This window comes from Rhineura floridana, chromosome 5 (genome assembly GCF_030035675.1).
Source record: "Rhineura floridana isolate rRhiFlo1 chromosome 5, rRhiFlo1.hap2, whole genome shotgun sequence".
Taxonomy (NCBI): domain Eukaryota; kingdom Metazoa; phylum Chordata; class Lepidosauria; order Squamata; family Rhineuridae; genus Rhineura; species Rhineura floridana.
Genome location: NC_084484.1, coordinates 174,699,636 through 174,723,066, shown reverse-complemented (window position 1 = coordinate 174,723,066; position 23,431 = coordinate 174,699,636). Strand labels below are relative to the sequence as shown.

Genomic DNA, 23,431 nt, shown 5'->3' with positions numbered 1-23,431 from the left:
ACAATATTAAGACAGTTGATAAGAGTTCAGATAGTTTAAATATGTTTGGTTTTCTTTGCAATTTTAGTGGTTTCCTATAGTAAATCATTTTCTTTTGCTTCTGTTTCTGTGAATATGTGAAGTACAGCAATCCTTTGAGTAATTTACACCAAAAAAACTTCCAAAAACAATTGTGGAATAATGGCACTGACTATTCTGCAGAATAGACAGAAGGAGTGTCTCAGTTTGCACAAAATAAAACTGTGGGAGGTGCAATATACAGTATGCTTGCAAATTTCTAGGTGTGCTCTATGTTTTCATTGACCATGCCCACCTTGCCTTAAGTGGAGTGGTTTAAGCACAGCAAGCTGAAAGCATGCATCTTGGGCAGGCCAATTTTGTTTTTTCCAACAACTAGAGTAATTGCTTAGGTAGCAACATATTGTAATCAGTCTGATTTTACATCAAACCACAGTTTCAGATTCAACTGTTAATGCACCCAAAATACAAATAGAACATATTCTCCAGTTTGAAACACAAAGGGTTGTCTTCACCATCATATGACACTGACCAATAAAAAGGCTTTGAAATTAATAAAAATAAATTTGACACAGATTTCTAGAATGAATGAGAGAAATATAATTTTCTAGGTTAGATTATCTGTAGAAACAGTAGTAACACAGGAAAGAAGCAAAGTAAGAACACCAACAAATATACAAAAATGTAATTCTCTGTCTTTGGAGATGGCAGGTGTTGCCACCACTCACCATATGCTCACAGGCACATGTTACCAAATACTTCCAAGCTACACAGGAAGTGGCTTGGCTGTGAAAGACCAACCCAAATTGTGTTTGCATTTTGACAACTTTGTAGGGCAGTCCAATATCTCAGAGAGGAGGTCAGGTCTCCTGCTCTCTTGGTGCATTCACTATAGCTGCCCAATTTCCCTGTTTTTTAAAGTTTGATAGAAATATCTGTTGGCTAAAGGTACGTTGTTAAACCGCAAGGTTCTTTTGTCTACTAGTGAATAATCATGAGAGAGAGAGAGAGAGAGAGAGAGAGATGGTGGCTTTTCCCCCCTTGTGCTGGAGATCATGTACCAAGAAATGCTGAAACTGTAGATTTTCAGTTCACAGTAATGTGAATGTCCCAATTTTAAAAATGCAGAGGAGGTTACACAAGCAGAAGAATAAAGCTGGCATGTGTTTTGAAAGGATCCAGGAAATGTGTAATTCTTTAGAGACAGGGTTTATCTGCATTTTAGAAAAGCCTATAGAGATTAGATTTTACCTCATACTGCTTAAAATGATTACAGCTATTTGTGCTGCATTAATTCCTGCTCAAAACAAAATGATGTTTTATAGAGATGATTCCCCACACACCCTTGTATAAATCTCTCTCCCCATTCTCCAGCAGAGCTCCCTAAGCTGAAAAACCATGCACTTTCCTTAATGATGCATGCATGCACCAAAAGTACGGCCAAGAAGAGGAGGATCCACAAGCTGTACTGTGCCAGCTCATTCTTCTAGCTAGCTGGTTTGCAGTGGCTTTGAGACTAAGCTATAAACCAAGAATTCTCCTATCTCAATTCCACCTTGGCCATGAACTCACTCAGTGGCCTTGAATAAACCATACTGTCTAAGGGCCCATCCATACGACTGTATAATCAGCACTGTTACTGCTTTGAGTCCTCATTAATTCACCGTCATCCATATGACGTTGCAAGCTAGTACGGATTTTCGTGTTCACAAATCCACATTAGAAATACCACTGAAAAACCAATATGCTTTCCTGTATGGATAATCAATTGCATTAACATCCATGTGCTCAGAGGCAATGCTGTGGACTTTCCTGCAATAGGCGGTCCATAGGCGTTCCTTCATCATATGCCAAGCCCCCTGTCTCCTTCCCGCCCAATAGCACATCCACAAACCTGTACATACGTGGGAATTTTTAAAAAGATACACATTTCTGCACTCTTCTGAAAGCGCATGAAAAGAAAATGACCATTATGGACCAATCACTGAAAAGGGGTGGATTTAGGAGATTGGGCAATGCTAAAGCAATTTATACAATAATCCGACCACAAACAGGCCATGTATGGATCTCGAAGCCACCAACCGAATAGGGAAAAAGTTGATTTTGCGGTTAGGAATGGATGGGCCCTGAGTCCCTCCATCATCTGCAGTATGGGTGATAATAGTAACCAGAGCTTGGAAACGTTACTTTTTTTTTAACTACAATTCCCATCAGCCCAATCCAGTGGCCATGCTGGCTGGGGCTGATGGGAGTTGTAGTTTAAAAAAGTAACTTTTCCAAGCTCTGATAGTAACACAGGAAACTGCCTTACACCAAGTCAAACCACTGGTCCATCTAGCTCAGTACTGTCCACACTGACTGGTAGTGGTTTTACAGAGTTTTGGGCAGGGAGTCTTTCCAAGATTATATACGAAGTCAGACTCTTGGTCCATCTAGCTCAGTATTATCTACACCAGGAGATCCCAAACTGTGGCCCATGGAGCACTTGTGGTCTGCAAGCTTCATTCAGGTGGTCCACAGCATACTGGTAGATTTGTGGTTGAAGATGGCAGATAGCACATCCATTGCATTAAATATTCATAGAATCATAGAAGAGTAGGAAGGGGCCTATAAGGCCATCGAGTCCAACCCCCTTCTCAGTGCAGGAATCCAACTTAAAGAATACCCAACGGGGGCTGTCCAGTTGCGTCTTAAAGGCTTCCAGTGTTGGAGAGCCCACCACTTCCCTAGGTCATTGGTTCCACTGGTCGTACCGCTCTAACAGTTAGGGAATTTTTCCTGGTGTTCAGCTGAAATCTGGCATCCTGTAACTTGATACCATTATTCTGTGTCCTGTACTCTGGGACGATCGAGATGAGATCCTGGCCCTCCCCTGTGTGACAACCTTTCAAGTACTTGAAGAGTGCTATGATATGTCCCCTCAGCCTTCTCTTCTCAAGGCTAAACATCCACAATTTTTAATTGATGTGTACCTCTTTTATTTTTTGACATTATATTTTATTGATTTCTATGGCAGAGGGTCTTCAGGGTTTCAGACAAGGGCCTCTTTCAGCCCTGCCTGGAGAGAATGAATCTCAGACCTTTTGCATGCAAAGCAGGTGCTCTTCCATTGAGCTCAAGTCCTTTGGAGATGCTGACTTAATTTACAGGGCTGTTGTGGGGTGACATCTAGATAACGCATGTGAAGTGCTTTCAGCAGTCAAAAGTGCTATACAAATGTTAAGTAATTATTCACAGCAGTTATGTGATATGAATGTTAACTATTGTTGTTATTCTTTCCCCACATTATACACAGCATATTACGGAAACTAATTAAAGCAACATTAAATAACGTATCGCACAGGAGTAAGTATTGTTACTTATGTGTTCTGCTTCAACTTAGTGATGTTACAACGGAGATCTCACACACACAGCTACTAACAGTGAACAAAATGGCAACAGAGGTTGCTTCAAAAGCCTGTTGAAATGAAGAAAGCTTAGGACTTCCGGGAAGGGTGACTTAGCCTGTGCCTGCTTTTGAGACGGGCTCCTGCCTCAAAAGAAGCTTATTCAGATATATCAGTCAGTTTTTTCTTTTTTTTTTGACTGATTAAACTTCTCCCGGGTAGGGAGAAACGAAGAGATTAACCTCAAAGCCTATTTTTGTTGGGACGACCAGATCTCATTAATTTATGGGACGAGGTCCAGCCGACGAAGGTGGGACGGATTTTCAACAGCAAGCTCTATCTGTTAAAGCGAACGTTCATCTTATCTTCTAAGAGAGAACGCATTAACAGGCAAGCACCCTTCTTTCTATATTTTTCTTTTATTTGACTTAAATTGTTGCTGTTTAAAAGAGATTTGCCAGATTGATCGGTTTTTGACATCTCACTGGGGAGCCGTAACTTCTCTCTGCTACGCACTAATTAATAGCTTATCTCTGTTTTTGTTGCAAAAAGCTGTCCTGGATTTGCATTCTAAAGATATACACAGAAGAGGGATTTCTATTCCAGATTTTTATTTTGAAAAATATTATACTGTTTTGAGACTACTCTCTTTTTGGTCTATTTTATTTTGACGAATCTGTTTCTTGACGATTGCCATTAATTGTTTCGATCCTGGGAACTGCATTTTGTTTACTTAACTATTGGAGAGATAAGGCTGTCTGCTCTGTTTATACTGTGATGTCACCAAGTTTGGAGTATTAACCCAATTGTTGCTGAAATAAGAAGTGGTTTTCCTATATTTTTCTTTTAAAATGGCAATTAAGAAAGTGGCTGAGAATCTGGAAATAACTATGTTTCAGAAAATAATGGATGAGATTGAGATAATGAAAATTGAATTGAGTAAAATGAAGCAGGAGATTAAAGATATAAGGGTCCCTGTTAGAGAGGTGACCCTGGAAGGGGTCCCTGTGAGAGAGGAGACCCCGGAGATTGGAACAGGGGTCCCTGTGAGAGAGGAGACCCTGGAGACTGGAATAGGGGTCCCTGTGAGAGAGGAGATCCCGGAGATTGGAACAAACGTGGAACAGGAACAAGATTTGGAGTCTATGGACTTTAGAAATAAAATCTATTGTTTGGAACTCAATGTTATCTCTGAAGAAATTAATGAAGATTCTAGAGATAAAGTTATCAATGGCATGGACTATCTTCTGGACTGGAATGATGTGATGGAGCCCAATATAGAGAAAATCTATGGACTTAACTGCAGCCATGTGACAATGGAAAAACTTTTAAGAGATGACCCAGTGTATTTTGAAAAAAAGAACAGAGATATGATTTTACAGCAGTATTTCAGCAACCTATTCAGAATGGATGGCAAGAAAATATTTGGGATAGAGGTAATTCCCATCAGACTCTTACTATATGACTATGGCTTTGACAGCAAGATTATTATGGAATACTGATAATGGAAGATTGGATATTGAAATTACTGGACTTAACAAGACTACTGAAGATGGAAGATGGAAAATGGAATTACTAGAGATAATAGAACAATGGCTACTGAAATTACTGAACCTAACAGATTCTGATGTGATGGATTAATTGAAATGTTTATTTTGACTATGGTTATGACAATAAGATTATCATAATTAGTAATGAGATGGATTAATCGATATGCTTATCTGGAAAAAAAAATTGATAGATATATTTCTTAAAGAATTGAAACCTCTCTTTGACTTTTTGTGGAAAGAATAAAGTAATGTTTATGAGATTTGATGATTAAGTAAGATAACTACTGGAGGAAAGTGATTTTATAATATGACTTAAGAGACAGGATTGTTATATATTATAGACTTATAACTGATTTGATCTTTGACAAATGGGAAGTCAATATTTTACTCTTTATTTTTTATTTTTGTTTTTTTTTTCTTTTTTTCTTTTTGTTTAACTATTTTTGATTTTGTTTTTTGTCTTTGAATGTTTTATGATTTTGTCTTGTATGTTTTATGAAAATCTGAATAAAAATTATTGAAAAAAAAAAAAAAAAGAAATGAAGAAAGCTTTAAATTTCTCATGAAATGTCAACAGAGAAGTATATGCTCCTTCAAGAACTCTGTGACAGGCAGAACCTCAGTGTGCAAACCTTTTCTTGTCATGGAAATGCACTGGAGGAAATACCTTCCCATTCTGAATTTCTGCCTGGCCTGCAGCTATCAATAGTATCCATTTATTGCATGAGTTTGTTCCATAGCAGAACGAAATGTGGTATCAGACATTAAAAACTTGCATACAAGAACAAAAATCACAATTAAAATTAATACATAAAATATATGGATGACCTTGAAATAAAAAGAGCTTTACTTATAAAAACAGTACTGTGGCAAAAAAATGCAATTGGTACTGTGGCAAAAAAAATAAGTAAGTAAATAAAATAACATTTAAAAATTATGTCAGAATGCATTTTATGCACTCATATCCATAACACAGCAATGGAATCCAGGAACTTGCCCCGTTCTCTGGCAGCCCTCACCGCGAACGCAGCAACCCTCCAGATCACATACTGGCTTGCTATTTTTAAGAAAAAGCCCAATTTCTTTTCCACATACCAGCACTTTGTCTTCTCTTAAATAACTTTATCTGATGTCCATATATAACTGGCATTCCAGGGTGTAATGAGCCAAATCCTCCAGTACTGGTTCCCCACAAACACACAAACTGCCTTGGGCTAGAATACCATTAAAATCTCCCTCATTTTATCCTTTGGTTCAAAACGTAAATGCATAAAGGCTTTCCAATATTCCATTTTCATGGAGAATTACAAGGATTTTTCCTGATGGTCGTTTAGTACTAGCTAACCATTTCTCTGTTCCTGAAAGTGTGAGGGCAGTTTTTATTATTATTATTATTATATTATTATTATTATTATTATTATTATTATTATTATTATTATTATTATTTTCCACCCCTCCTCCCAGCAGGACGTCCAACGCCCTTTGGGTAGAAATAATTCTAGTAACATTCTCCATGGATTCAGTGCAAATCCAAAATTTGGAAGTAGTTTTGAAAGGTTTTGCAGCTATCAAAGGCACAGGGGCCTCGACTGGGAAAATTAGATGGCAACATCACCCCTTCCTCTAATTCTCTTGGCACCACTGCTTTCCAGCTATGTCTCCCCTCCCTCTGGAAATGGCAGAGCAGTTTCTGAAGGAAAAAGGGCTGGTGTCCTCCCACGCCACTTGGTTTGGAAGGATTTTTGGGGGTGGGGGAAGAGAAGTGGCTTGCTAGTGGCACATTCTGTTTGCGTGTTTGTTGCTTGCTGGCCATGTCGAACTAGCAGCAGGCACTTGCTTTGCCCCCATGCTTTGTAGGATATGGGAAGAAAGAGCAATGGGGTCACCCCATTTGCTCAGCCGGCTGTTGCCATGTTGGAGGATCTTTTCCGGATGTGAGGTGGGGGGGCAGTCAAGGATGTGTGGTATGCGTTTGTGTGAAACAGAGGGATGAGAGGCACTTGGGCTGAGGGGGAGGGAGAGATGCATGTATGGTCTCTGTGCATGTGCCGGAGTGTGAGAGATGGGGCAGGTGCGTATGTGCACGTGGCTTGTGTGTATGTGTGGCCTGTGAGAGAGAAGGAGAGATGCACTTGGGCAGAGAGAGAAGGAGAGATGTATGTATGGGGTGTGTGCATGTGTGTGAGAGAGAAAAAAAGTGTGTGTGTGTGTGTGTGTGAGTGAGAGAGAGAGAGAGAGAGAGAGAGAGAGAGAGAGAGAGAGAGAGAGAGAGAGAGATGTATCATGGTGTGGTGTAAGATGTATGTGGTGTGTGTGAGGGAGGAAAGGAGATATGCATTTCTGGTCTATGTGTATGTGTGGTCTGAGGCGGAAGAGATGCACTTGGGCACAGAGAAAGAGGGAGAGATGTGCTGTGGCTGTGTATATGTGAAGTGTTTGAGTGTGTGTGGGGGGAAGAGGCATGTGTATCTGTGGCCTGTATGTGTGCCGCAAGTGAGAATGAGTGGTGTAGCCACTTGGAAGATTTTCCCTAGTTCTGGGAAATGCTAATTGTTATTGTTGTTATTAAATAGCAACAGCATCATTGTGAGTGTAGAAAAATAATTCTTGTGTGATCTCCACAATCAGTGCCTACAGGGCATCACTGACATTCATTAGAAGGACGTCCAGGGGGGAAAGAAGCAGCCGTGACTGTACTCTGTCTGATTTCATGTTGTGCCACATCCCCCAATAGCCATTTTGTGTTATGCCATGCCCTTACAGCAGCCATTTTATGACTGGCACCCACAATACTTGCTCAAAACTCAAATTGTGTGCACTGGTCCAAAAAGGTTGGCAACTCCTGAATAAACGGATGAGTGCATTTTTATCTTTCTTTTCTTTCTTTTTTTTACTTTAATTTTTTATTACTTTCCTAAGACAAACTCATAAAAACTAAACAAAAAAAAAGATAAATCTTTTCAGAATTCAACATTACATTTTCATATATCAATTCCTTAAATCCAGGTGTTGAATTGGGCCATTCTATTTACACTGTATATTAAGTCGATTACATATTTGTTGATTTCTAATATTTTCCCATTTTGCATTCACAGGATCGTTTCAGGGAGCTTGACTTAACTTCCTTATTAACTATCCATCAACTGTTCCATGCATTTAAAAAAACTAGCATGCCAGGGAGAAAGTTTGGCTGTTCTCCCTGGTACAGTAGTTTTCTGCATGCAATATTTTCTGGCGGGAGAGCAAAGCAAACATGCAGTTCCTGGTATGCTAGCTTGTCCATCTTATGTGAATTGTCCATTCCTCACCACTCCATCCACACAGAAAACTTCCACAATTACCTGTATAAGGTAGGGGTGGGGATCAAGAGCTAAATGCGGCCCTCCAGGACTATCTGTCTGGCCCTTGGGACTCTCCCCAACCCACGCCCCTCATTGGCCCTGATCCATGCCTTTTTTTGCCAAGTTGGAAATGTGTCCTTGAACTGTGACAACGTTGCTTTCTTGCCTGGATGGAGAAACGTGTGTGCTTGTAAGGAAACCTATGGCAAAAGTCAGAAACCTTTGACTTTTGCATGGGCAGAATATAGTCTTCAGTACAAAGGTAAGGTGCACACAGTCGTTGTTCAACCCACATTTGCCATTGGCCCTTCCCACTTTTGCATCTGGCCCCACCCACTGGTGACATGAGGTCCCAGACAGTGGCCCAAGAGGGAATGCAGCCCTCAGGTGGAGAAAGGCTCCCCAGCCCTATAGTAAGGTCCTCAAATGCAAAGATGTATCACTGAACACTAAAGTAAGAATCATTCAGACCATGGTATTCCTGAGCTCTATGTATGGATGTGAAAGTTGGACAGTGAAAAAAGTAGATAAGCGAAAAATCAACTCATTTGAAATGTGGTGTTGGAGGAGAGCTATGCGCATACTAGGGACTGCAAAAAAGACAAATAATTGGGTATTAGAACTAGTACCAGATAGTACCAAAACTATCACTAGAAGCTAAAATGATGAAACTGAGGTTATCATACTTTGGACACATAATGAAAATACATGATTCGCTAGAAAAGACAATAATGCTGGGAAAAACATAAGGGAGTGGAAAAAGAGGAAGACCAAGCAAGAGATGGATTGATTCCATAAAGGAAGCCACAGACCTGAACTTACAAGATCTGGACAGGGTGGTTTATAACAGATGCTACTGGAGGTGGCTGATTCATAGGGTCGCCATAAGTCGTAATCGACTTGAAGGCACAGAACAACAAAATATCTCTCTCACTTCCTTGACGTGCATGATGTTGTCCCTGGTCAGCCAGAGTGGGATGCATGTGTTTTTGAATGAATTCAGATTGCCGAGATGGTACTTGTCATATCTGGTAGAATATCCTCTGATAAGCCACCCTCTTGCCACAGCACTGCACACCTTTCAGCTGATCATTTCAATTATTCGTCCATTTCTATAATCAAGGCTTCATTCATATTTATTACTCTTACAGCAACCTAGTAATGAGTTCTGGGTCCTGCACTGAGGAAATATGATAGGATTTAAAAAACTGCACTGCTTAGAAGCAGCTCCACTAAAGTTTGGGAAGTAGAGGCAAAGGGAAACCTGACCCAGGTTATGGGTGAGTATGTCATTTTAAGCATCTGAACCTTTTTTCCCTCCCACCGACCCACCCACCTCAAAGACAAGCTGCACCTCCAAAAAATCCCTCTCTTGTACAGCTTTAAACATGCAAGAGGCTAGTCCCAGCCCTGGCATCAGCACACAGTATACTCGGGCATTTGCCAGGATCCCAACAGGCCCCACCTCTAAAGATGGGAGAGAAATTTGATTTGTTTGCATTTTAATAGGAAACTTCTTAATTTGCACTTCTCAAACCAATATGCAAACAATTATCCTTTGAAATTTGCACTTCCCCAAATTTTGTGATGCAGTTCTCCACCAAGCAATATGTACAAAAATGCATATATTGGGAGAGAGAGTGCATAAAAATGGACGTTTTTATGTAAATAACATATACAAAATATACTGATGTCTGCTCTAGGATATTTTTAAAAAACAAAAAAACAAAACCCTGGGTCTGGGAGCTGCCGCTGAAATTTCCCATAACATCATGGAACATTATGGGAAATAACAATGGAACATGGCTTCCCCCAAAGAATCTTGGGAACTGTTGTTATTTGTGAAGGGTGCTGAGAGTTGCTAGGAGACCCTTATTCCCTTCACAGAGCTACAATTTAACAGTTGATCCATCTTCCCAGGGAGCTGCTCTGGGAACTAATAACTCTCAGCACTCTTAACAAACTATAGTTCCCATGACTGTTCAAATGATGGGGCATTAATCTAACCATGTAAGCTTTGTCCAAGAAAACCAGGATGAATGCTTACTAAGAAGGAGATATGAAGGAGCCTAAACTTCCAAAGCCTAAGCAGGGGCGTCAGTAAAACATGGCGCATTTTAGAACCCTGCATAATCACAGTTTTTTCTTCTCTCCCCCCCCCCACCCTCAAGAGGAATAGTACGCTCCAGAGAAATTAAGGGAGCTGTATTTGCTTGTAGAGTTTGTGCCTCTTTTTCTCTCTTGCACTTAATTAGCCACCGTTCTAGTAGCCTGCATTTATGGATTGACCTATTGATAAGCATCAGACCACTGTCACTCTTACAGCTGCTAAGTCCCATAACCCCTGGTGCTAAGATGTGTTCAGGAGGGCTGCACTCAGCACCATGGCAGCTTGTAGAAGATTCTGGACAAGCAGAAGCTGACAGTGGTAATTCAAACGGTTTCCTAGCATACGGAACAGCTGGGCAATAATGCTGACAACAGTGCCTCTTTACTGGGGAGAATCGTTTGCAAGAAATAATTTGGAGACCACAAAGTACTGCGCTGTATATTCCCCAAGAGGAAGATGGTTTTCACAGCGCACAAACAATATTTTGGGCACCCTGAGATTTTCTTCCTTTTTGTCTTCGGATTGGTGTCTTCCCGACTTTTCTTCTCTATATACCAGGGAAATCCTCAGGTTTTCTGGTAAACAGTCCCTGTGGTTGCCAACCTTTTCCTCAGCTCCTGTGCCTTTAACAGGATGCTGATCTGCAGTAGTTAAGGTGGTTGATAATGCTGTTGTTGTCCATGCTGTTCATGATTCTGGCAGATCCAACAGCTCATAAAGGATAAGGCTATCGATGGCGACTAGCAATGATGGCTATATTCTACCTCCACTGTTGGAGGTGTTATGCCTCTGGATGCCAGTTGCTTGAAATTGTGGGGGAGGGAGTCTTGTTGTGCTCAGGTCATGCTCAGGCATCTGGTTGGCCACTGTGAGAATAGAATGCTAGACTAGATGGCCTTTGGCCTGATCTAGTGGGGCTCATATTCTTAAAGGCATTAGAACAGTTTAAGCCTTATTTCTGATCAGTTGGCAACCTTACTGGCCCCTGCTAAATCGCGGTCACTGTCTGTTCAGAAGGGCCCCTGGGAGGCTGGAGCTCCTGCTCTGCGATCATTGACAGTGTAGGGTCACAGGGCATGATTTGTGCTGCACGTCAACTCCCTACTCCAGTACGCAAATCGCCTGCAGCCAGCACAGGCGTAAATAGGCCTGGCTCCCCCACCTCCTGTGTTTTCACATCAGCAGGCATGAAGCCATGTGCACACAGTGCGCTAGTGCACTCATGTGACAACTCGGGAGGTGGGGCAGCCAGGCCTACTTAAGCCCACACCAGCTGCATGGGGGGAGGAGTTTGGTGCCCAAGGGTTCCGTCATGCCCTGCGCCGGCTCTGCTCATGGGTTGGCCACCAAGTGAACAAATTGTTAGACTAGATGGGCCTTTGGCCTGATTCAGCAGGGCTCTTCTTATGATGTTCTATGTTCAGAGGCAGCGTGCCTTTGTGCATCAATTGCTGGGAAGCAACAATGGGAGAGGGATTAGGGGGGAATGTCCCCTCAGTTCTCTCTTTGAAGGTGCCCTCCATTTGAACGGCTATCTGTTCCAAGTCTGGTTTCAAGATAAAGGCTAAGAAGGGGGAACATAAGATATAAGAGGAGCCTGAGGGATGAGGCCAATAGCCCATCTAGTCCAGCAACCTGTACTCACAGTGGCCAACCAGAGGCGTATGGGAAGTCCACAAGAAGAGCCTGAGTGTAAGAACACTCTTAACTCCTGCAATTTCCAGAATTGGTAGTCAGAGGGAAGTGGAGTCTATTTTGCATGTCTTGTTCAATTGTAGTTATTATGAAGGGGCCAGAAAAGACCTAATACATCCTATTACGCAGTTTTTCCCAGGCCGCTCCTCTGAGTCCCTTCTGATTGTTTTACTTGAGGGTTCAGATAAGGAAATTACTGAGCAAGTGGCAGAATTCCTGAACTTGGCCATCTTGACCAGACCCCGTATGATTGTTAATGGCAATTAAACTAATGGAGTTGTTTTTATAATCCAGTATGCTGTATGTTGTAGTTTGTGTTATTACGTAGTCTTTTATTTCATAACATCTAATATTATGTTCTGTATCTGTGGTCAGTTGACTGTAAATAAAGGTTTTGATTTGGTAGTCAGAAGCATACTCCCTCCAACAGTGGAGGCAGAACATAGCCATCACGGCTAAAACAGGGCGTTGGAAACTGCTCATTAACAGCACCTGATCCCTGTTGTGGTGAGATATGTTGTATTTCTGTTCAAAGTGTAGTAATTATTTCTAGATCTCTGTCTTTTATTTGTGTGTGTGTGTGAATAATCAGGCCCAGTGCCAGAGGGCAGCCCAAGGGCCCCAGCCACTCCCAAGCTGCCCCTGCTTAGATCTACAGGAGCTCTGCAATCCACAGTGGTGTCAGGTCATAGACAGAGCGTAATCTACAGCCACAAATCATGCTCTGCAACCCAATGCTGATCATGGAGTGGGTGCTCTACCACCCTCCCAGACAACAAACACACCATCACGACACGGAAGGCCACTGGCGACCAAGGGCCCACCCCAACCTGGCAACAGCCCTGGAGATGATGCATAAGTAGTCAAGCTACAAGGGCTGCTGCCTTCACGTACCATGATTGTGAATTTCCTGGAAGAATGTGATTGGCCGCTAGGGGGAAAAGGATGCTGATAAAGACGGTCCTTTATTCTGATCCAGCAGGGCTGTTCATAGCATGCCCGAGGAAGAGCGGGAATCATAGAATAGTAGAGTTGGAAGGGTCCTATAAGGCCATCAAGTCCAACCCCCTGCGCAATGCAGGAATCCAAATCAAAGCATTCCTGACAGATGGCTGTCCAGCTGCCTCTTGAATGCCTCCAGTGTTGGACAGCCCACTACCTCTCTAGTAATTGGTTCCATTGTTGTATGGCTCTAACAGTTAGGAAGTTTTTCTTGATGTTCAGTCAAAATCTGGCTTCCTGCAACTTGAGCCCATTATTCCATGTCCTGCATTCTGTGATGATCGAGAAGAGATCCCGGCCCTCCTCTATGTGACAACCTTTCATGTACTTGAAGAGTGCTATCATATCTCCCCTCAGTCTTCTCTTCTCCAGGCTAAACATGCCCAGTTCTTTCAGTCTCTCCATTCAACCCCTTCAGGCCTGGCTTGATGTGGCATCTTCTCCAGCTCCCTTAATGCTGGCTTTGGTTTCTCTTTAAGTGAAGCCCTTCCATTTTTACAATTGGGTTATGGTGAGTAAAAGGGGCTTTAAGAGTTTAAACATCAAGTTTAACTTTTGTAAATTGTATTTTATAAATTATATGGTTTTATTGATGCATTTTATATTGTATTTTATATTTGTGTTTTTTGTAAGTGGGGTATAAATTATTATTATTATTATTATTATTATTATTATTATTATTATTTTGTTTGCTGTTCTTGGGAGACATTGGGCCAGTCACCGCCTCTTGGCCTCATGAAAACCCTATTCATAGGGTCGCCATAAATCAGAATCAACTTGAGGGCAGTACATCTACATCTCTCTTGCTGTGGTGTGTGTTTTACTGTGAGATTTTGCCTTTTTTTTGTTCTGTTTTGTTAGATTTTAAAAATGTATAAACCCACCACAAACACTATGAGCAGGCAGAACGCTAAAGAGTTATAAATAACATTTTATGACAAAATTGGCAAAGGCAGCAACAGACCCAAAAAAGGAACAAGCCTGAAAGCCAAAGCACAATTAAAAATGTGTGACATTAGTGTGCATTTTAATGCAGAAATAACTGTAAGAGACAACTACCAAAAATAGTCCCAAACAGATGTCGGAAATGTGATTATTTATATCTAACAATTATACAATAAAATCTGATTATTGATTATGTAACAACATCCTCTCACAACATTAGAAAACAGTTAGACAGTCACTTTTGTGTATCAACCAATCTAAGGCATCCAAAGGGCAAAACAATGTTATAACGAGAGATTATGTATGTTTTACCATTCCAGCATTTCTGCAATGAATTAAAAAAGCACCATGGGAAGTGTCCCAAGTCAGGAATGGGGAGTGAGGGAATAAATGTACTATCACTTATGAAATGATTTTTTTTATCTATTAGATCAGCAGGCTGGGCAAATGCCTAGGAATGTGTGATTGACAATACAATGGAAGTTTTCCCCTTTTTTCTCACATATAAAATCTCTTAGCAACACAGAGAAAAATCCAAAGCATTGCTCAAATTTTAAAAAGACAACCAACAATGCAAATTAACAGTTTCGAAAACAACAGTCTCAGGCAAAATATAGCATTATATTTCATACTAGCATTCCCTCAAGGACAAAACACACAGAGTGACCCCGAAATTATACTCTACACACGCAGACAAGAGAGGTTGTCACTTCTGCTAGAGCTGTTGCAAGAATTCGACCACAAGAGCATAACTGCTCGAATGCCTCTCAGCAGAATTGGAACAGACTACACCCATCTCTCCCCAAGCGCCCACTGCCGCTTCCTGTCTCCTCTCTTTCTGATATATCTTGAGGAAGAGAAGGTAGAAAGGTGACAGGTCCTTCCATAGACTTGGCAGAGTGCCTTTTTCTGTTGGTGACTGGGACTACATTCCCCAGAATCCACAGCAGGAAACTGACATGCTGTCATTTCAGCCAAGGTGAAAGTTGTAGAGCATGAGATTCCCACCAAGGATTCTGGGATGTGTCTCTCAGTTACTGGTTGGAAAAGACACTCAGGAAGGTCTAAGTGAGAGTCCCAATGGTGAAGTTTTTGGCCTTAAGAGGAGAGGAAGAGAGGAGGATGTGGTGACTGGCACAACATAAATTTGTTGAGTGTTCTGTTGAGACACTCTACACTCTGAGCACTTTCAGGGCAAGGCATATTCAGCAGAACAACCTCTCTGCCACTCATCTGTGGTAAACTAGACAAGAAAATGTTGGAGATCAGATCTCCCACCACTTTAAATTTTGACAAATAGCAGATGTGCCCCCCCACACACACACATCAAATCATTTTCCCAAGTAAAACATTTCCACAAAGATTCTTTTTGCCCCATTAGGGAAGCTTATAGGTACCCATTACAGAACAAATAGCAGTTTGGCGGGGGGGGGCATTTACCTCAGGAAAATGCCAGAAAGAAAAGCCACATCATCATCATCATCTATAATATTTCTTACCCACTCTTCACTATAAGTAAGTTACAGCATATAAAAACACAACTAAAACCACCTATAACCCCAAAAATCAATTATCCATACAACACATTTTCTGACAAGGGAGGCATCAAAATAATGTTTTCAGCTTTCAAATGGCAAGGTAAAGAAGTGCCTCTTCAGCAGTTGAAAGCAATCTGTAAAGAGATGGTGCCAATCGCATCTGTGTGGGGAAGGAGTTCCATGTCCTTAGGGCCATCACCAAGAAGGCCATCTCATGAGCCGTACACACCAGGCTTCTGAGAGTGGCTAAACCATCAGGAATACCTCCTCTGCTATCTTAACCCCCAAGACTAGTCTATAGGGAAGGAGGTGCTCTTTCAAATTCTTTTCTTTATGATGGTTGCCCCTTATAGCAACCATAGTAAATAAGCTGAACTTAGCATAGAATGTTCCCACATCAGCCTAGGTGTCCATGTGACCCCATTATAAATCTATGGCCACCATCAATGAGTCACTCATTTTTTTAGCCCCCAATTGCATGAATCATAGCAACCACGGAAAATAAAGATTAGTTGGATTTTACATACCTAGCAATGCCTGGAATAAACTGCTTTTAAATATCCCCATCACCTTCTTAATGGCCTTTTTCAGTGGCTGCTCTTCTGGCCTTTTTAGCTTCTTACAATAATCTTCCAGAAGCACTAAAGCTCGATCAGTATCTAAAATAAACAAAAAAAGTATATAAACATAGTTAGCCAGCTTGGTAAGGAAGAGAGAAATAAAACAGGGAAGGAGGAGAAAAGCAGGAACAGATGATTGATTGGTTGGTTATATCCTAGTCCCTAGGCTATGAGAACCATAGCTCAGTGGCAGAGCACCTGCCTTGCATGTGGTAGGTCCCAGGTTCAATCCCTGGCATCTCCAGGTAGAACCAGGAAAGACTCCCTGCCTGAAACCCTGTAGAGCCTCTGCTAGTCAGAGTAGACAATACTGAGTTAGATGGACCAATGGCCTGACTCGTTATCAGGCAACTTCTTACAGCTCTATGTTCCATTCTACTGTATTTGCTGGACGCTTCTCAAAGGCAGCCCCACAGAGAATGCACTGCAATAATCCAGTTCTGCCTCGTACCCACTGGGTTCCTCTTTGCTCACCCACAACCTCCCCAGGGAGGCAATGCTTTCCCAATGAAATTTTGCAAGCCTGAACTGTGCATGCTATTAGCATTTGTTACTGATACACAGAGCCTATTTTCAAGTTCCTTCCTTGTGATTTGGTGGCAGCTGGTGATCCGAATTCCCACTGACTTCTACATGTCAAGATTTCTGTGTAAAACTACAAATTTTCAGAGAGGTGAGCAACCGGTTCGGTGCCAAATGCCACCTTGGAGATGAATCAATACTCTGAAGCCTGCTATAGATATATGGCAATTTTAAGAGCCTGGGCCTTGGATAAAAAGGGAATGAAGCAGAGGTGGTGATTTCAAGGCACAGCTAATAGGTATGGCTTATATTTACTGAACTTTGGAGAATGCTTTGATTTGCAAACTGTCTAAGGACCTACTTAGATATTTTATTTATTTATTTATTTTATTACATTTGTATACCGCCCCATAGCCATACCTAGATATTACAGGAGATGTGCACCCCCTCACGCCAAACCATGTGATATCAGTAAGTTCTTTGTTTTCCAACCCCCTACATGCAGTAGTCAATGAACTGGAGGGGAGAGACACTGAATGTGATAATATCACATGACATGTTACTTTTATTAGACTTACTAGGGGGACCATGTGGGGGATGTTTGATGGACGAATTTATATCCTGACCTCCCTCCCAAAGAAGCCCAGGGTTATGACAGGGGTAGGAAAATGTTTGGGTTTCACAGACCAAACTTGACAAGTGGATGGGGGCTGCCCACCTAGTTACCTGATGTCATAAGGATGTCAGGTGTTTGGGAGCTTTGAAGTCACCAAGTCCCTCCACTGACTTTGGAGGGGGTGCACCAGAGGGAATATATTCTGAGGGTGCCCTCAGGCCTGCAGCTGGCTCTGAGTGTTTTAAAAAGCTCCAGATGAAATAAAGGATTTGCCATGATATTGTTAAAGAAGTTTATATTTCCTTGTATAAATCCCTGGCTACATGTTTAAGTTATCCATTAAAAAAAATACCTCTGTTGAACTATTATTTCAACTCTCTGCATTCATCAACAATCCAAAATGTTAAAATTCCTGATTATATAGTTTCATATATCACATAGATTTCAAACACTCTATAGCAGCCTTCACCAGCTTGGTGCTCTGCAGATGTTTTGGACTAGGCTGGCTTGGGCTGATGGGAGTTTTATTTATTAAATTTATATCCCGCCCTTCCTCCCAGAAGGAGCCAAGGCCAGCAAACAAAAATACTAAAAACACTCTAAAACACCTTAAAAACAGGCTTTAAAATATATTGAAACAAAGCATATTAAAACAAAACATTAAAAAAAAGCTTTAAAAACATCTTAAAAAGCAATTCTAACACAGACACAGACTGGGATAAGGCCTGTACTTAAAAGGCTTGTTGATAAAGGAAGGTGTTCAGTAGGCACCAAAGAGATAACAGAGATGGCACCTGTCTAATATTTAAGGGAAGGATCTCCAAAGGGTTGGTGCCACAACACTAAAGGTCTGCTTCCTATGTTGTGCGGAATGGACCTCCTGATAAGATAGTATCTGCAGGAGGTCCTCACCAGCAGGGCACAGAGATCGACTGGGTATATAAGGGATAAGATGATCTTATAGTCCAAAACATTTGGAGGGCACCAGGTTGATGATAGCTGCTCTATAGTATAAGTATTTACACCCATGAGAGTGTAACAACTATGGTTCAAAGCTATCCTGTTGACTCTTCCGCATTTGAGAGGATCAGAAACAAATCACAGAAGGCTAACACTAGTAGCCTTCCCACTTTCTTCTCTTAATCTTAGGTCTCTCCAACAGAAGGCAGAAGAGGCTGAGCCATCTAGGATCAATCTTCTACACTGGCTTAATTATTGACCTTTCATCCTAATTTGTTTGCAGAGAGGTTTGACAACACTGGTTATTTAATAAGCATTCATTCAGTTTGTTTGCGGGAGGGTTAAATGATGGTGTGATAAAGGAAATGTTATCCCACACTTTCTAATGCATTTTCTTGATCTTTTGGGGAAGCGGGTTTGACAGTGCAAGATCTCCCAATCAACTATAATGGCCCAACCTGAATTTGCCAGTATGTGATTGAATCCCACCTGAAAATAGCAACAGTCTGGAAGCCCCCTGAGAAGCAAAGTCAGTGTTTGTTCTTTGGATTAAAGATATATACTAGAAAAATGTAACTGTGAGAACATACTACCACAATCCAAAATGTACTTTGGTTTCTGCAGTCTTGCAAAATAGTAGACTATGCACTGCATATCATAGTGCTTTAGCACTGATGTGCATGCAGTTTTACTTGTGCCTTCTAAGATGGTACGTCTTCTAAGACATGTTGGGTAAAAGTGCTGAACCCTGAAGAATGACAACCCTAGCAACTACACCGAGAACATTTTAACAAAACATCCCCCAAAGGGCAAACCTAGGGACCAAATAGGGCCAGGGATAGGTAACAAATAATTTTGCTTACCTAAGACATTATTTTATTGATCAGACCGCTGCTTGGCAACCCTTCAAAGGGAGACTCCAGTGTGAAAATGTTGGCTTACAACTAGGGATGCAAGAAGGAATCGTTTTCCATTGCACCCTGTATTTGTTGCATGCAGCACTGTTTCCATTCTGCCGCAGTTTGTCTTCTGTCAAAAACTACGTTAGACCTCTCATGTGGCAAAATTTCTAACTTACATAAATTACCATTATGTTATTCTACCCCATTCATTTCAGGGCAAAGAAAACACAATGCAAATGGTGGAAAGTATAACCATTAAGTACTGTTAATAGATTAAAGGCAACAACAGCAAATACGGATCATGATCGCTGGATTAATTTCCATTCCAGACATGGGACAAGTAAGCGAACACTGGCAATTTCCCCTCCCATTTCTGTTTTCATTGGAATTCTCTGACATCATAAGTTAAAATATACATAGAAGTCCAACTCTGTCATCTGCGACTATCAGCTGTGGCCTGAATCAAGATAACAGCTTTTTATCCCAGTACAGGTGTTAATTAGCTCACCACTCTAGGATATTGTGTTATAATCAACACTGGCTGGAAACCCCAGGCTAATACTATAAAACCATTATCCTCAAAACACAAAGGCACCACAGATTTCAGTAAGAATTTTCTTCTGTAAACAACAGAAGGCGACATTCTTCTCCTTCTCAAGCATTATTGCTCCAGCTGCATTTGAATGTTGTTTTTTTGCCACCAGGAGCTGATGTTTGAATTTGGACCCACAATCCAAACTCGTGATCTTGTTTGCTGAAACAATTTAGCTTTTATGTTTCGGCTCACTGACTGCGCTCTTAGGGCTCCATTGTCACTCTGCAAAAACTTGACTATTGAGATAAAATGTAAACAAAACATTTAGCTGCTTTTCCACAATACTTACAGACTAAATAGTGTCACATGATTAAAACACACAAACATGATCACAAACCTAGCTCTGCAACGTTTAAGCAAAATTAATAGACTAAATGCCCTTTCATTAATCAAAAAGATGCTACTAACATATAAGTATGTGTAGGATTGTCAGCTTTTGAGTTGATCCCTGTAGCTGTGCATTTAACAGCAGTTTCATTAGTCAAAATTAACAGGTGACTACTGGAAGTGCAAATGATCCTATCATATACATGCACACATACAGAAACACACACCTGAATTTCTCCTGTGTTTGGGTACATGCCATGAAAAGATTAACCTGCTATGTTCTGCAAATGAACCATCTTTTAAAGGTGTAGGAGTAGACCAAGCTGTTTTTTTCTGGTCAGCTGGCAAACCTACTTACATAAGACCCACATTTATTTGTTGGGTGTAGGAGCTTTTGAGGAGTCTTTTCCTTCACTGGGTGAGAATGGATTAGTTCTTCCTTGGCTATTTATAGTACACAGCTGGCTACAAATGCAGCTATTCTTAGTACTCAGACTTATTTGCATTTGTAATCAGTTTTGCACTCTCTCGCAGTCCAAATGTGCATCTTTTCCATGCTGCCTAGACATTCTCTGTAACTCAGTCAGTTGGCTGCAAGCCTTGAAAACCACAAAATTGTATTATGTTTAAATCAAAAACTCCTGGGACTAAATGGGAGAAAAAAAAATCCTAAAGATTCCCAAAGGATGCCTTCCTGAAACCATAGACCATAAAAACATAAGAAGAGCCTGCAGGATCAGGCCAGTGGCCCATCTAGTCCAGCATCCCATTGTCACAGTGGCCAACAAGATGCCTGTGGGAAGCCCACGAGCAGGACCGGAGCACAAGAGCACTCTCCCCTCCAGGGGCTACATGGCAACTGGCTTTCAGAAGCATTCATTTTCATTGGCGATCACTCATGGCCGAGTAAGATTGTCTTCCGAGATAAGGTCTTTAACGGTGGGTCCGTAAGTGACTGTGGAGGCCAATTCTGGATCCACACAGCCTCCCACAGTGAGGACATAGGTTTCCAGATGGAAGATGGTCACGATGAGGACTTGCTTGATGTGCCTTCCGCTTACTTCGTTTGTCCCTTTCGCCCTGTACTCGTGCTTCTTCAAAGTCCATTGCACCTTTGATAATGGCCGACCTCCAATTGGGACAGTCAAGGGCCAAGGCTTCCCAGTTCTTGATGCTTATGTTACATTTTTTTAGTAGCCATTGATAGCCTTATCCTCTATGAATCTGTCTAATCCTCTTTTAAAGCCACCCAAGTTGGTGGCCATCAACTGCCTCTTGTGTGAGGAGTCGAGGACCATAGTTTAACTATGTGCTGCGTGAAAAAAGATGCCCTTTTTTCTGTCCTGAATCTTCCAACATTCCACTTCATTGAATGTCCACAAATTTTAATGTTAGGAGGGGGGGGAACTTCACTCTAACCATTTTTTCCAGTCCATGCATAATTTTATACACTTCTGTTGTCACCTCTGACTCGCTTTTTCTCTAAAAGGCCCCAAATGCTGCAACCTTTCGTCATAAGAGAGTCACTCCATCCCCTTGATCATTCTGAACCTTTTCCAACTCTGCAATATTCTTTTTGGGGTGAGGCGACTAGAACTGTACTCAGTATTCCAAATGTGGCCACATCATAGATTTATATAACGGCGTTATGATGTCAGCAGTTTTTTGTTCAGAACCTTTCCTAATGATCCCTAGCATGGAATTTGCCTTTTTCACAGCTGCCGCATACTGGGTCAACATCTTCATCAAGCTACCCACTATGACCCCAAGGTCTTGTTCCTGGTCAGTCGCCACCAGTTCAGACTCTATGAGCTTATATATGAAATTAAGTTTTTTTGCTCCAGTATGCATAACTTTACACTTGTTTACCAATGCAACCAGGGCCAGCCGTACCATTAGGCATAGAGAAGCAGCTGCTTCAAGTGCTATGGGCCTCAGCGTATCAACAAGATCCTGGAGGAAAGAACCTTGTGGACCACATGGCCTACCTTACACCTCCCTCTAAAGCTGGGGCAGGGAACCTTGAGTCCATGGGCCAGTCCTGGCCTGCCAGGGGATCCAACATGGCCCACAAGGTGATTTCTCTCAAACTATGCCCACTTCCAGCTAAGTATCCACAGACTTCAACTGCTCACAATTCAATTGTATCACACCAAACAATTTGAACAAACCAGGTCCTATTCAGCGACTCTAAATAATCTTGAAATAAGATTCTGATTAATGCTCAGAGTGAGCTAGCCCTGTCTTTTCCAAATTTCTGATTTGCTGAGGTATGCTTTCCCCCTTTTTTTGTCAATACTAACATTCACTTTGCTCCAAAAATGGACTTTTTCCATGCAAAAGAGTCAGACTTACCTGCCCTCTAAAGAGACTGCCTTCTGCACGTTCCTGCACAAGACACTGTTCTGAGCACATATGCCTTTCTCTGGAAGGAGGCAAGCCCAGAACAGCGATTCATTCAGAGATGCAGTGGGCATTTCCTTCTGAGGGGAGGTAATTCTGCTGTTCTTGCATTGAGTGTAGTTGGATCAACCAGTGAAACAGCAGAAAAGGGCAGTCTTTACATGAAAGAATAGACACCAATCTGAAATCAGAAAGGGCATTATTCAGAAACCAGTAGGAGAACATTTCAGTCTCCCAGGACTATGTGTTACTAACTTTAATGTGGCCACAGGAACTTCAAAGGGAAACTCCAACATAAACTGCTAGCTTACAATTTATCAAGAAGTTCAATTCTGTCACCATGGCCTGAATCAAGATAACAGGTTTTTATCCCACTACAGTTGTTATTTACCAATGCCAGCATATCTGTGTTACCCCATGTGTGTATGTACCTGCCAACTAACAATCCATGTACCTGATGAAGTGGATTCTTGTCTTTGAATTATTATGCCATGATAAATTTGTTCAGGCCCCTCCAGCTGAGCTGTTTGTCGAGCATGTTGGAAGTGGGGCAAGAGCAACTCCTGTTTGGGTTCGTTTGTTTGCATTCCAGAAGGAAGATAGAGTTAGGGTCCTCCAGCTGGCTAGGCTTGCCTACCTTTACCTGGGCTCTTCTCTACCTAACTTCCTTCCCTTGTAAACTGATATGCTCAGGGAAGGTGACCTGCCCCTCCTTCTTTTGTCTTTGACTATCCGAGGAGGGAGGAGACATCTTTCTCTTTGCTCTCTCTCCTGAGCCATGAGGGCAATACCCAAGTCTGGGCATTGTGCCTCCAACTTAGGTATGTCTTTCGTATCTGCTATGTATTTCTATAAATAAAGTAGCTTTTCTTATTTTACCAAGGCTTAAGTCTCAGTGATC

The 23,431-nt window shown here is 41.6% G+C and overlaps 1 protein-coding gene across 6 annotated transcripts in view; it reads right to left on the bottom strand.

Moving 5' to 3' along the window:
* DLG2 (discs large MAGUK scaffold protein 2) overlaps positions 1 to 23,431 on the bottom strand; it is a 1,398,326-nt gene that overhangs the window by 1,359,206 nt on the left and 15,689 nt on the right. For all 6 annotated transcript variants that reach the window (XM_061628927.1, XM_061628928.1, XM_061628929.1 and 3 more), the window contains exon 3: positions 16,113 to 16,244. In XM_061628927.1, the coding sequence (XP_061484911.1) occupies positions 16,113 to 16,244 (132 nt within the window). The remainder of the gene's footprint in view (positions 1 to 16,112; positions 16,245 to 23,431) is intronic.